Source organism: Stegodyphus dumicola, chromosome 6, assembly GCF_044657685.1.
Source record: "Stegodyphus dumicola isolate Sdum_Otavi_A_Nest chromosome 6, ASM4465768v1".
NCBI classification, from domain to species: domain Eukaryota; kingdom Metazoa; phylum Arthropoda; class Arachnida; order Araneae; family Eresidae; genus Stegodyphus; species Stegodyphus dumicola.
The window spans coordinates 101,994,927-102,008,811 of record NC_140773.1 but is presented as its reverse complement, the minus strand read 5'-3'; the positions used below and the strand labels follow the sequence as shown (position 1 = coordinate 102,008,811).

The 13,885-nt window shown below is 29.9% G+C and overlaps 1 protein-coding gene across 2 annotated transcripts in view; it reads right to left on the bottom strand.

Moving 5' to 3' along the window:
• The window catches only part of Chd1 (chromodomain-helicase-DNA-binding protein 1), a 123,621-nt gene that overhangs the window by 74,426 nt on the left and 35,310 nt on the right, over window positions 1–13,885 (bottom strand). Inside the window, exons 7-18 of one of the 2 annotated variants that reach the window (XM_035371090.2) lie at window positions 11,664–11,800; window positions 11,533–11,547; window positions 10,751–10,967; window positions 10,571–10,671; window positions 8,220–8,401; window positions 7,413–7,540; window positions 7,045–7,261; window positions 2,226–2,315; window positions 1,492–1,682; window positions 1,268–1,403; window positions 1,106–1,158; window positions 429–582 (exon numbers count right to left, since the gene is read on the bottom strand). In XM_035371090.2, coding sequence (XP_035226981.1) covers window positions 429–582; window positions 1,106–1,158; window positions 1,268–1,403; window positions 1,492–1,682; window positions 2,226–2,315; window positions 7,045–7,261; window positions 7,413–7,540; window positions 8,220–8,401; window positions 10,571–10,671; window positions 10,751–10,967; window positions 11,533–11,547; window positions 11,664–11,800 — 1,621 coding nt within the window. The remainder of the gene's footprint in view (window positions 1–428; window positions 583–1,105; window positions 1,159–1,267; window positions 1,404–1,491; window positions 1,683–2,225; window positions 2,316–7,044; window positions 7,262–7,412; window positions 7,541–8,219; window positions 8,402–10,570; window positions 10,672–10,750; window positions 10,968–11,532; window positions 11,548–11,663; window positions 11,801–13,885) is intronic. The other variant, XM_035371091.2, reaches the window with a different exon arrangement.

The following is a 13,885-nucleotide window of genomic DNA, read 5'->3' as shown; positions in this document are numbered from 1 at the left end:
TAAAATATTGAAAAATGCGAGATACATGGATATCACTCTTGTGATCCTATTTTGAATATTTTTTGCTTATAAACTTAAGCCCTGGTATAGTAGTAACATCTACTGAGAAAAATAATAACTAAAATACATTATTTTTAAAAGATTAGAAAATATCTAACGGAAACTGCTAACTGAGAAAATAAATATTAATTAGGTGGGACATATATTGACCCACCATGCCGCAAAGGGTTAAAGAGAGAGAATATGGGGGAAAAGGACATATTAAAATTTGTTATGACCAATTTACTATTTACGACTATTTCTATGAGTAAAATTACTCATTTTAACTGAAATTTTAAATTTATTAAATGTATGATTAAAAATGCTTATTTTATCCACTTAATGAAGTTTTCAGAGAAAATTTTAATTACTAGCAAATATTAAATTACCTGCAAATAATCCAAGTTATTTGGGTTATCTACTGACCGCACTAACATAGCATGATTACAGCACTTTTTAAGCTCCATCATTATATTGCAAAAACTTGAAACGCTGCCTTTCAATCCTTTACTTAAAGCCTTATAATTCTTTGTTAGAATCCATCTGCAAAATAAAGAAAAAATTTAACAATATTGCTTCAAAATTTTTGCTCATTAAATATTCAGAATAAATATAATTTCATAAGAATAAAACAATTTTTTTTGCTGTACATATTTAAATCAGTATGACTTAAGTCACCAATTGTAGACTGAACATATTCAGATATTTCCATCACCTGATTATGACAGCAACAATCTGGAATATTGCAGATTCTGACAAAGCAAAACTTGGAAAGTTTAGAATGTCCCCCCCCCCAAAAAAAAACTGAAGGGCTAAGTATTTCCCAAAAAGATGATTACAAACCCATAGAGCATTCCAGTTTAAAAACTGAATGAAATAACAGATTTTTAGATTACAAAAACTTCCATCTTGGTGACAACTTCAGTGAAATTATACATAATATTCTGGTGGACAGAAAGAAAAAGGCAATGAATGAATAAATAAATATAAGAGATAATAATTATGACAATGTTACATTTATTAAAAACAAAAACTTGCTAAAAAAACTAATATAATACACACATACTTGTAAAACTGCTTTTGTACAGAGGTCATCTCGACTCTGAGTATACGTTCAACCTAGAAATGAAGCTGCTTTTAGACAAAGAAATTCATTACATATACATAGTTCATTTTAAGAAAATTTTTATCACAACATCATAGAAATTAATGCAAAATGTTCCTTTACTTTTGCAGGCAATGATTTTTCAACATCTTTTTTCACTCTTCTCAGAAGAAAGGGAACTAACTGCTTGTGAAGTTTAGGATAACCTTTATCTGCTGTATCCTTGTGCTCTTCTTCAAATTCCTCCCAAGAGATAAATCTGAATTAACATTTCCAAAAGAAAAATTAGTTATTATTTATAGAGAATAATAAAAGCAATAAACAAATAGGGAAAAAATAAAAATTACTTTTGTGGCATGATAAAATGAAGAAGTGCCCACAATTCTCTCAAAGAATTCTGAAGAGGAGTTCCTGTAATCAGTAGACGATGATTTGTATCAAATTCAAATAATGACTTATACAAAAGAGAATCATCATTTTTTAGACGATGAGCTTCATCTACTCCAAGAACTGCCCAACTGATCCCTGACAAAAAACTCTGCAACAAGAAATTATACCACAATAAAGCATATTTGAAGCATTAATCAAGTGTAAAATAAATTATGCAATTAATAAACTATTGCATGCATACATAGAATAAGACATAATTATTATGAAAAATGTCAAACAAATTGAAGTTCTTTCTTAGTCATATCTCAGCATTTCTTAATTTTACATGGTGATAACACAATAGCAAATGTAAGCCGAAAATAAACACAAATCTGCTATTTTATTAGTTATTTTATTGTTTCGTTTTTCACTTTTCACAAAATTAAAAATTTCTTTCATTTAAACTAACGTGAACAGTCTTTCAATATTTTTGAACCATTACGTTACATTACATCATACTACCATGAGTCTAGTATCCCCTCATCAAGCACGGAGCATAAGGTTTTTAATTTATCTTCCATGGCTTTACACTTGGGCAAAAATTAAATTTATGATGATTTTATATTAATATAAACACTGCCTGTTATATAACCATGATATATATCAAGAATTAAAATAGTCACGGAAAAAATTAAATAAATGAAATACTAACTTTATCTTTCAAAAGCAATTCATACGTAGTCAGCAGAACATTAAATTTCAGCCTCTTGTTACCAGGATGACACCATTCATACTGGCGTATCTGATGGAAAAAAAATTCAAAACAGTTATTCTATTTCTGATGGAAATTTATCTCAGAAATTAACAATGAAAAATTACTGCAATTGCTACCAATGCTTAATTAATTAACATGAAACAAAATATAAAAAGTTGATACCTCATTTAAAATCAAAACAATAAACATTTTATCATGCATATCTATATAAAAATTACATAATTGCCAACCTAAGACAATAAAAAATCAAGTTTTTTTTTAAAAGAAATTACAAGATTTTTCTCAATGACGAAAAGACTTTTTAAATGATAAAAATATATTTTTTAATAATGAATTAACTTTAAATAAATATCTGAAAGTTTGGTTACTAATTCTTAAATGCAAAACAGTACAAAAATTTTATTATTTGCATCTTTTAAACAAAAAATAATACTTTAATCAGTTTTTGTAGAAATACTACTAACAGTGGCAGATTTTGCTTTCATTAAAAAAGAAATTTCATAATTTTGAAAATAGCAATTGCCACCTAGGCCTTCTTTTACTAATAAAAGTTTTAATGCATCATTACTAATGTTATATCTACATTTAATCCTTGTTTTTGCAGAAACACTGAAAATCCTTTCACATTCTGCATTACTATGGGGAATTGTCAGAATGGCCAACATTATTCTAGACAGGTCACTATACTTTAAAATTCCATCAGCATCATTCAGTTTTCCAATTAAACTCCACTGGGTGTCAATCCAAGCTGGTTTTATAACTTTATCCAAGTTTCCTAATTGCAAACTGCGACTGCAATTTTATCAGTTGCAACATCAATATCACCATCTTTCATGACTAAATGAAGTAAAACTGTAAATCTATTTAAAAAAATCTTATAATATCAGAAAAAGAGGCATTTGCTAGAGCAGAAACATCAGGAACTTTAGCATGCAAAATCACTTCATCGTCTATTGGAAATTTATGTAGTATGCAATTATATACTCGGCAGAAGTAGCTTCTAATACATGTATCTATAATAATAAAAGCAAGTGTAATGTGTCTGTCTGTCTGTCTGACCGACCGAGCTCTCCAGCCAAATCTATCGCACGCAGGGACCTGGAATTTTTTATACGGAAGCACAAAGGGGCTGGCCACCAGACCTCGAAGCCCGATTTTCGATTTTTGAATTAGAAAAATTTAAAAAAAATTATTTATAATTTATTAATCACGGTTTTTTTGACTCACTGATATTATTATTTGTTTTCAAATAACGTTCGATTGTAACAATTGATTTCTTTATTCTAGCGTTAGTTTGCTGTTTTGACGATACATTAAATCGATTAATTACAATTCATTTCTTTTTTGTAGCTTGTGGGGGGGGGAAGAGAGAGAGACAGTCTACATGTCCTACACTACTATTCCTGCGCTATTCACTTATCTGCATTTTCTAAATGCACGGGCAACGCCGGGCGGGTACACCTAGTAAAACATATATTTGTCTTCCTCTGAAAGGTCTTCCACTACTTTTTTAGTTGCAGCCCTTATTACCAAATATTCATCTTTCTTCAGATTTTCTATTTCACCATAAATCACATCATATATAGAATTAGAAGACAAAACAATGACTGATTTTACAAACGTCTTTAAACAGATCATAAATCATTGAGTGCAAAATATGAATTAATGGAATTCTGTTTTGTAGAACTGTGTTAAGAACATCGAATGATGACAAAATAAATTTTACAAAAGAGCAAAAAGCTTTGTTAAGGTGTAAAGACAAAAACATAAATATTCGTTCTTCACAAAGATAAACTTACAGTAATCAGAAAACATTTTCTTGTTGATTCTTTTTTTTTTTTTCACTTCGAGAGAAATTTGTATGCTTATATTCTGTAGTATTATGTTGAGAATTGCCAATTAAATTCCTCATTGGTACAGAAGAAACCTATTTTTAGCCCCTTAGCTGCCGCGGAAAACGTACAAGATTCATTTCTCAGTGCCACGGTTTTTCACACAGGCACGCGTAGTTATGCGATGTATTAGGGGGAAAATAAGTACAAGTTTTACTTTCACAAAATAAAGAACAAAAGAAAAAAATGAATGCACAAAATTTAATGTTTTGAACAAAAGTATAATAAAAATGATGTTTTTATAATAAAAAAGATCCCTAAAATGGAGTTTCGAACAATTAATTTTTAGACCAGTAAAGTGTAATATCAGGTTTCAGTGTTATACCTTGTGTAATCAGTATGCGTAAAAAAAATATATATATATTTCTTCTGAACTGGTCGAAGGCAACGATTTTGTTCTTGATTTTTCGTTTGCAAGGTGTTGGTTCATATACTCGCCTACAAAACGGTTAGTTTCAGTAACAATATGAAGCTCGAGCAGTTCATCAAAATATAATTCAGAAAGATAAATGGGTTTGAAACACCCGTTATATCTTTCTTTATTCCTGGAACCTATTACAAAAAGTAAACGAAAATGAGGACACAGAATTTTTAAAAAATACGTTTTACTCAAACAACATCAGCCAATACTGCACAGTCATTACTTTCACTGCTTTAGACACACCCCTCTAATTTTTCTGAAATAGTACTTTCCTTCGCATACTTTGTGAAGGTCGTTGAGGTGTTGCATTCCAAAGCTTTGCGAACAGTTTTACGGGTGTATATATATGCCCGGGGCAGTTAACGCATCGGCTGACCAAGGCATATATATATATATATATATATATATATTATATGCCTGCGGCAGCTAAGGGGTTAACAGTTGAAGTAGTAGCTACATCTCCATTTACTTTAGGTATTTTATAACTTATCAACAGAGGTTTTTATCTTTACTCTAGAAGCATTTACTTCTTTAAAAAATGCAAGAAGTGGGTTCATTGATCGAGAAATCTAGATAAACTTTTTTTAAAGATAGCCAGCGTGTACATACATGTTTCAAAATTTTTCTTATTTCAGTATTATGCAGCTACTGGAATTGTTTCAATTTTTTTGTTCCTTTTAAGATAATAATAAATATCAACAACGTGTTCATCTACAATCATTGGTAAAGAAGCTGCTAAATTTAAGAGGTGACAGGTGCACCTCATAATTTGAAAATCTTAAGCTTCTTTTTTTAAGATGCCTGTAACACGTCTTCAAATCTACCAATACAGCACCAAGTGCTAAGCAATTATCATCTATATTAAAGCTTGCGGAATGTCTTTCTAAGGTGGAAACAGAAAGTAAACCACACTGAATTTCTGAAGACACAGGATTAAAATAAGAGACAACCGGATACAGTTTTGAATCGGTATTATCGCTACCATATTTAGAGAGTCAAAAATGGAGCCGTTTTAATGCAGTCAATAACTGAAGATTTTTTTTTTCATACCCATTTCTTAAACAATTGCAGCTTGTTTTGGTCCTTGCACTCGAATATTTCCTAGTGATTTTGCTATTGGGAAATATTTTTCTAAATAAAGCTGCAGCATGATCCGATGCATTCAGTGGCAGGTTGTGCTCAAGTAAAAAGGCAGAGAACATGCATTTGGCATTAATAACTTTTTGGTCCTTTGTTTCCACAGTAAAATCTAATTTTTGTTTTTGTTTTTCAACAGAATTTACGTTGTTCTTGTGTTTTCGTGTATGCATGTGCTTGAGACCTTTGGCCCTTCTACCATGTGAAATCAAAAAATCGCAATGACAAACAGTACACATCGCAAATGTATTGCATTTCCTTGAGGAAATAATAGAAGGAAAATCATATGTGTATGATCTTTGAAAAGTAAACGAGTATTTTTCATTTTTTGAAGATGTAAGTAACACAAATGATTTCTAAACTATTTCTTGAAAGCACGAACACTCACACCGGTCAACGACAAGATGAACGAAATAACAGACTTCATCTTAGTTTGTGCTCATTGGCTAATACATGACAGACAATAAGTACTGATGCTCGATGCTGACTGGAGAACCGAAACACTACGTTTTCAAACACATGTGGTCTCACTCAGAAATTAGAAGCATGGCATAAGTTCTCAGAGTTTGGTTTTCTTTTAGATGTTATCTAGAGAAAAACCAAGTGACGCATAGAATAATTTTTTTTTTTTTTTTTTTGTGAAAAGAACGAAGTATTAAGCCAAGATACATAAAAATTCTGAGAAATTTTAAGAAGAAATCTACTGAAAATCAGGTTGGCGGGAGAAGAGTCCGAAACTGGGATTCTCCTACCTACATTGGGAGAGTTGGCAACTCTGAAATTATGTACAGGAGATGAATAATTTTAAATTCATGAAGATGCACAAAATGCATGTTAAAAACAAAAAACAATTTTGTACTTGTAAAAAGTTCTTTTTTTCATTTAATTTAACTTAATTCTATGATAAAATTTTCAAGATTCAAAGTATTTTTTAATTTAACATGGAAAATTATCTCTTTCAATGTGTTTGTAAAACATTTTAAGATCATTAAAGATTACAGAATTACAGATAATTAAAGAACATAATACAACAAAATACTTCGAAGAAAAAAGTAACAAATACAAAATAATAATAATAATAAAAAAAAAAATACCCCCCCTCCCAAGATTTGATCAAGCCACAAGGAAAGGTGAAAGAACTAATGTGCAGCTTTAAATTCCATATTTTATTATTTATGTACAAAATTATATAACTCTACTGAACAGCAAGCTTTTAGAGTTTCAAATATTAAACTGATACTGCATTTTTATGTCATTAAATTATTAAGAGAGTCACCCTAAAATCATAAAAAAGATCCATATTTACCAAACCACGGCTGCTCACATCACCAAGATAAACAACAACATTCATTTCTGGTGCCCACTGTTCAAATTCTCTTTGCCATGATGTCATTGTTGATAAAGGAACAACTAACAGGAAAGGACCATATAGATTATGCTGATTAAACAAGTAATTTAAAAAGCTAATGGTTTGGATAGTTTTTCCTAAGCCCATTTCATCTGCTAATATCACACTATTCTCTCTGTAAGAAAATAGAAAGCCAAATCTAACACTCAGTAAATAGCATAAAGTAAATATATTACATTAGTATATTTAACTGCAAAAAGTTCACAAATATTGCATTAATAAATTTAATTGTTTTATTAAAAGCTTATAAGCAAACTATAACATACTTTGACCATGAATTAGCTAACCAGTTGAGTCCATCTAGCTGGTAATCTCTAAGTTCTAAACCATTAGGCCCACCAACATATTTTGGCTGTGTTTTCAAAGGTATGAATTTAGGACGGAATTTTAAAGCCTAAAAATGGTAAAAAAATGTATGAATTTCTAATTTCACACATGAACACACACACAAACCCCTCTTAGTTATACAAAAAATAAAATAACACTTATTATTATGTGTTACTTTCAATATTAAAAATACAAAGATAAACAATTTTGATGGATATTAAATACAATTATTCTATAATAATAACCGCTTATAATAAATTTTCACTACTTCTGAAGAAAGAATTCTTCAGAGTATCACAATTTAATTAACCCAAAATACAAATTTATTCTATTTAACAAAACATGAAACACAGGAATACACTTTTATATTTTAACATACACATGATAAAATAACAAATTCAATTCAAAAACAACAGACACTATTAGTGAATTTGTAGCATCTTACTTAGAATTTTTGTCCACAAATCTTGATAGAAAATAATCAAAAAATTTAAACATTTTAACAAAATTGAGCAATATTATATATGTAAATGTATTTCCTTCTTAATGGTACTAACAGTCCTTCATATTGAAGAATTTGTTATTTCCAAAAAGTAAAGTTTCCTTAAAGAGCTGCCTAACTTTTGATGTTTAAAAACATTGTAAATAACTAAAGATGCAGTAAAGATTTTAAATAAAAATAAACTTGACTTTTAGCCAATGATTATTATGCATTCATAAACAAAATGAAAATAGCCTATACTTACTTTACACACTTTACTAGGTATTTTTTGGCTCTTTTGACGTACAAAGTATTCATCAATTTTGTGTTGAAATTTTTTTGATATTAAACTGCCTTCCTCCCATGTACATTCTGAGTATGGCAATCCAACCCATTTGCAGAAATACTCAGTCTCTGTGCCATCTCCACTTTTGGATGGTCCATGAGCTATAAAATAACATATATAAACATGTAACTAGTCTTCTCAATCTCTATACTCAATAATGTCATTACAGAAGAATAACTTGCTGTATAAAAATATAACTTAAATTTTTCCCTAAATATTTTATCCTTTATTATACTGCAATTCGCTTCTTTACAACTGACTGCCCAAAGAAAAAAAGAGCTTTGTAAAATACCTCTATATCCATTCATTACTCAATACAATTTCTGGATTGCACATGGAATGAGTACACACATGAACATAATTCTTGAGAAAATGAAAATACTAATTTCCTACTCTATAGCTAGGACATAGATTAACCTCTTAAAATGGTTCTCAACTCATTGTTACTAAAGCAAATGTTAAGCACTTCAATTGATTAATATTGTACAATTTTGGGTTATACGGAAACGTTTTTACAAGAATCTGCCAAAATTTTTCATTGAATTTGAACAGTTTATCACAAATGCTAATAAATCTGAAATAAATTAATGAACCAACCTAATACTAATAATTATCTTTTTAATCAACAGAAATAAAAAAGGTTCTTTCATAATAATGGAATTCTGTATAAATTATGCACAAGCCCCCTTTACATTTTGAGCTCTGAGAAACAAAGACAAAATTATGATTAGAATTGCATAAAGTGCAATTTATTACACTTTCCATTGCAAACTGGATTTTATTTAGTTATTTCTGTTCTTTAAATATTCTAATCTAGAAAATACTTTGTGAGTCAACCTTTTATATTACAAATAACTAAAACATGATGCAGTCACTATTTTTGCTTTCTCACCCCTTTTCCAAAAATTTTGATGTAACTGACCTGATTGTAACATACCTTACTTCTTGATACGTCATTCTAAAAGCATAATACACAAGCATTCCATTTAAAAAGCATTAAAATTTATCACACATGCTTTAACTTTTATGTTAAAAACAGTTCCTTGTTAAGAAGTGAACGTGCCTGATCACCAAAATGGAAAACTTAAACAATCTGTGATGTAAAAATTTTGAATATCATTAATGCTTATGCACTCACTAATTTAATAGGAAAGACTGCCTCAAAAGGCATTTAAACAAATTTCTTTGTTGAAAACCTTATAAGGTATTTTATGTCAACCAATTATTCTGATTTAAATCTTTGAAAAAAACTTCTTCCTTCTGTAGTCCTCACCAGAATGCAAATGAGTTGTTTGTGTATTTTCAGAGAGCTTTGAATGTTTCAATTAGAAATGCTGGCAGCCTCACCTTGCATTTACTTAATATTGCTATCCATCATTTAAAAGACATGCCTTTGTCTACCTGAGCCAGCTTGAGTACACTGTTTTATGCGTAGTCTCAGACAATGTTACCTATATTTGAAATTTAACTTTCTGTTATGTTAATTTAAATACCCGAAAGTCACGGAAGTTTATCTGTTGCACAAGCTGTGCTTTTCTTTTAAGACTTAAATAAAAAGGTTATTTTAATCTTTTTCTGAACTTGTGATTTGTTTCAGACTAAGTGATAGCTAACTACCACTCTAGTAGAATCTGTAGGACTTTGAAATAAGTTTCTATACCCGGAGTTCTAAGCCAAAGGGGGAGGGGCCTTTGAGGAATAATTTTATACTTTCGGGTGGGGAGGGTGAATGCAGTCAGCCTTTTATTTACTTGTTAAATATTTAATTTTATTTTATAAATATAGAAAACTAATTTTTGTTGAAGTTTTGGTATTCATCAAAATTTTCAGTATTTTTTCATGTTTTATTTATAAAACATTGAAATTAATTTTGGAAAGGATGGTGGAACAATCATCTAACAATGGTGAGAGAGAGCATAAGGCAAAAAATACTGAGAACCTCTGTTCTAGGTATAGTAAAACCCTACAATCTTCATCTCATTCAACTGATTTATGTATGGCCACCCTATTTTCAATTTTATTATTTTTATAATACTTTTTATATTTATTATACATTCCAGCATATTTTATTTGCCTTCCTCTTCTAAAAAACATCTCCAAAAGCTACTTTGCCAATGCTTAATCAAAAAGCAGCCACTTAATATCACAAAATTTCATGGTTATTTTATTCTCAAGTAATTTAGGAAACATACCACTATTTTATAACAGATTATTAAGACCATGCTTTTGCCATTCACAGATATCAAGCAAATATAAAGGCAGATAATTACCAATAATTCTTTCCATGTTCATGTGCTGGTCTCGTACTTCAGAAGACAGTTCTTGCTGACACTCATAATATTCTAAATCTTCTGGTGTAGCATGTGATTTCCTATAGATTAAGAAAAATTAATATACTTGGAAAATAAAAAGAAATCTAACAATGTAAGGAAAAATAAATTATTTCATACCACTCTTTGATCTCCTCTCGTTTCTTAATGTAATTTTCCAATTTTTTTAAGCCTTGAACCTTTTGCTCTTTAAGAGTTGCCTCCGATTCCCAAGTGTTATGCAAATAGGACCATCCTTTCCATTTAATTAAAAACTGTTCTTCAGTTTCTGTTGCATTTTCATCATTAGGATTTCCGAAGTCATCAACAGCATAAACAGTAGTAGAAGCTCCAGTAGCTAAAAATAAATAAAAGCAAATTTTTCTTAAAACTGTTAATACAAAAGTCTATCTTGTGGTTATGTTTACAAAAAACAAAAACTCCGTTACTAAGCTAAATATCAGGAATGTAAATATGCTTTGCTGACATAAGAAAAGCTTCCAGGGGGTCACTTTACATGATATAGAAAAATTCAATTACTAAGGTATAAAATATTTGAATTCAATTAAAAAAAATAAGAAATAAGAATGATATTATAAAAAACATGCATACGTAAAAATAAATTAACTTCAAAATATGAGTAAATTTAAAAGTACCATCAAGGTTATACCCGAGTTCAAATCTTAATTAAATTATAAATATTAAACATAGTTATGTAAATGCAACGTTAAAAAAGCTTTTTAATAGAAGATCCACAATGATTTAAATGACATATATTAAATAATTCAACTTTTTATATTTAAATTAAAGGAAAATAATAAATAATATTTTAAAAATGCTTTAAAACTAAAATACAAAATATATGAATATTAATTTTCACACTTTATTTACTTTTTTATTATAATAATTAAATTATTTCTGACCTTTTCCAAGTCCGTCTAGACAGCAAAAAAATTAAGATCATCTATGAAAAATCTGGACTTTAAAATTTACTCAACATTAATAGATTATGCTAAAAAAATTTAAAATGAATCAATAATAATAAAGTAATTACCTCCTTTTTTTCCTATTCTATGATCAAGAACTTTTTCTATGCATTCTGCTGTTTCTTCTTCCAGCATCTGCTCATCATATTCTACTTCTATAAGATCTTCTGAATCTGTTTCATCTGCACTCTGTTCTTTGTAACTACTAATAATTGTAAAAATTGACAAATGAAAATAATATTTTAACAATGCCTACTACATAATCAAAAATTGAGACAACTCATTAGGTAAGTATAAGAAAGAAAACAGTTTTATAGATAAAGGAACAAAAAACATGGCAAAACTTTTACACTAGTGAGAATGAAGTTGAGAGACCTTAGTTTTCATCTTATCTAAATGCTGATCTGCGATTCGTAGGTCTAATGTTTCACTCACATTCTTTAGAATGAATGCACAGAGTTTAAATCAACAAATATTGAAGGGCTAATTTGAAATTCAGATAATTGAGCATGTTCAGCTGCAAATAGCACACAAAAGTTGCATTTTTGAAAACAAACATCCTCTTTAGACAGCTCAAAGCCTATCAGCTAAAACTATCTGCTAGCATACATCATTTAAAGATCTTTCCAAGTATATACAAGGACGTGTATCACACCATCATGGGACTGCCCCTTTTTTTTTTGAAGAAAATTACAGGCAAAGGATGCCCTTCTCCTTTTCACTAGACTAGGTGTGTGGTGGTGTATTTAATTATGGCAAAGCACACTAGGGCTATCTGCCTAAGAGGAGGGATGCCTTTCGTGGAGGACTTTCTAAGGGAAACTGGCTCGTATACACGTTACACATGGGGAAAACCACGAAAACACCCATGCAGCCAGCCCGTTCGCGGGATTCGAACCTCGGACCGAACTACCAGTTTTCAGCGACTTTACCGCTCGGCCGCTGGTGGGCCTCTTTCACTAGACTAGAAGTTGGCAGGAAGAATTCATTTGACAATTTTATGAATACATAAAACCAAGTACTGTAACTTCACACAACCAAGTATGATTGATTGGTTAACTGATTTAGGCAAATTGCATGCATCAATTTGTATTCACTTTTATACATGAGAGGAGGAAGAAACTAAGCAGGCATAAAAAGTATCCAGGAAAAGAATGCATAGTTCAGTAGTAGGTCATCCGAGAGAGTGATCTTATGTAACATTTCAGCCACTGAGGTATATTTTAATCAATATCATTCTGGAGAATACAGATCGTACCCATAAATGGAAAATTCTACAGTTACATAGAGCTTTAGAAATGTTGGTATGCCACTGACAGCAAATCTTATCATCTTTGAACCCTAGAGGACACATATTGGAACTGATATTCTGTGTACAAAATGGCCAGATTTAATTTTTTAATTTACAGTACAAAGTCTTTAATCCGGACCTCAAAGCTATAAACTTACTGTGCATGTGTAAACGCATTATGAGTTTACGCATGCACGTTTAATGTATAACAGACAGTATAAGCTAGGCTAAAATTATCTATTTCAGTTAATGTTGCAGATTGCGTTGTTCCTTAATCTTCTAATTGGATCCGGCTTATTATTTTTTGCAGACTGTTAGAACAATTTTATAAAAAGTAAGCTTGAACTTTTGATTATGTCAAAAAGAGTTTCTGATTCTGGAGCTGTCAAAGGATCTACAAAGCGAAAGCATGTTTCGATGTACCGCTTCTGATAGTGAAAGAGAGGTTATTGAAAACGAAAAAATTTTGATTGACAAGTTAGTCGGTATTCTGAACACAGCAATTACAGGACTTGAACAGTGGAACTGAACAAGAAATTGTGTATGTTTATAGAAATAAAGAGAAAGTATTAGCACAAAAAACGAAGCAACTTAAACAATTTACATTGAAAGAAATGTTTAATAATGTAAACAAATAAATATTAAGCTTTTTTTTTGTAAATTTTGATATCCTTTAGATCATAATTGCTCTTTATTTCATAAATTATGGTTTCATATTTTCAATTTTATAATTTCTGCATGCCATCTTACCAAATTTAAATTGATGATCTATAATCTAGAATCGTCAAAGTCCTGACGTGTCCGGATTAAAGACTTTTTTCTGTATTATGATATGCTTTTAACAAGATCAAAAATTCACTTCTTTATAATGTGTTTTGCTCAAAATTATACCATACATTTCTAATTACCATCATATCTAATGTTTTTGACCATTCAAAATATATGATCATTATGCATAAAACTTACATTTCAGAGCCCAGCCAATGTATAAAAAAATTA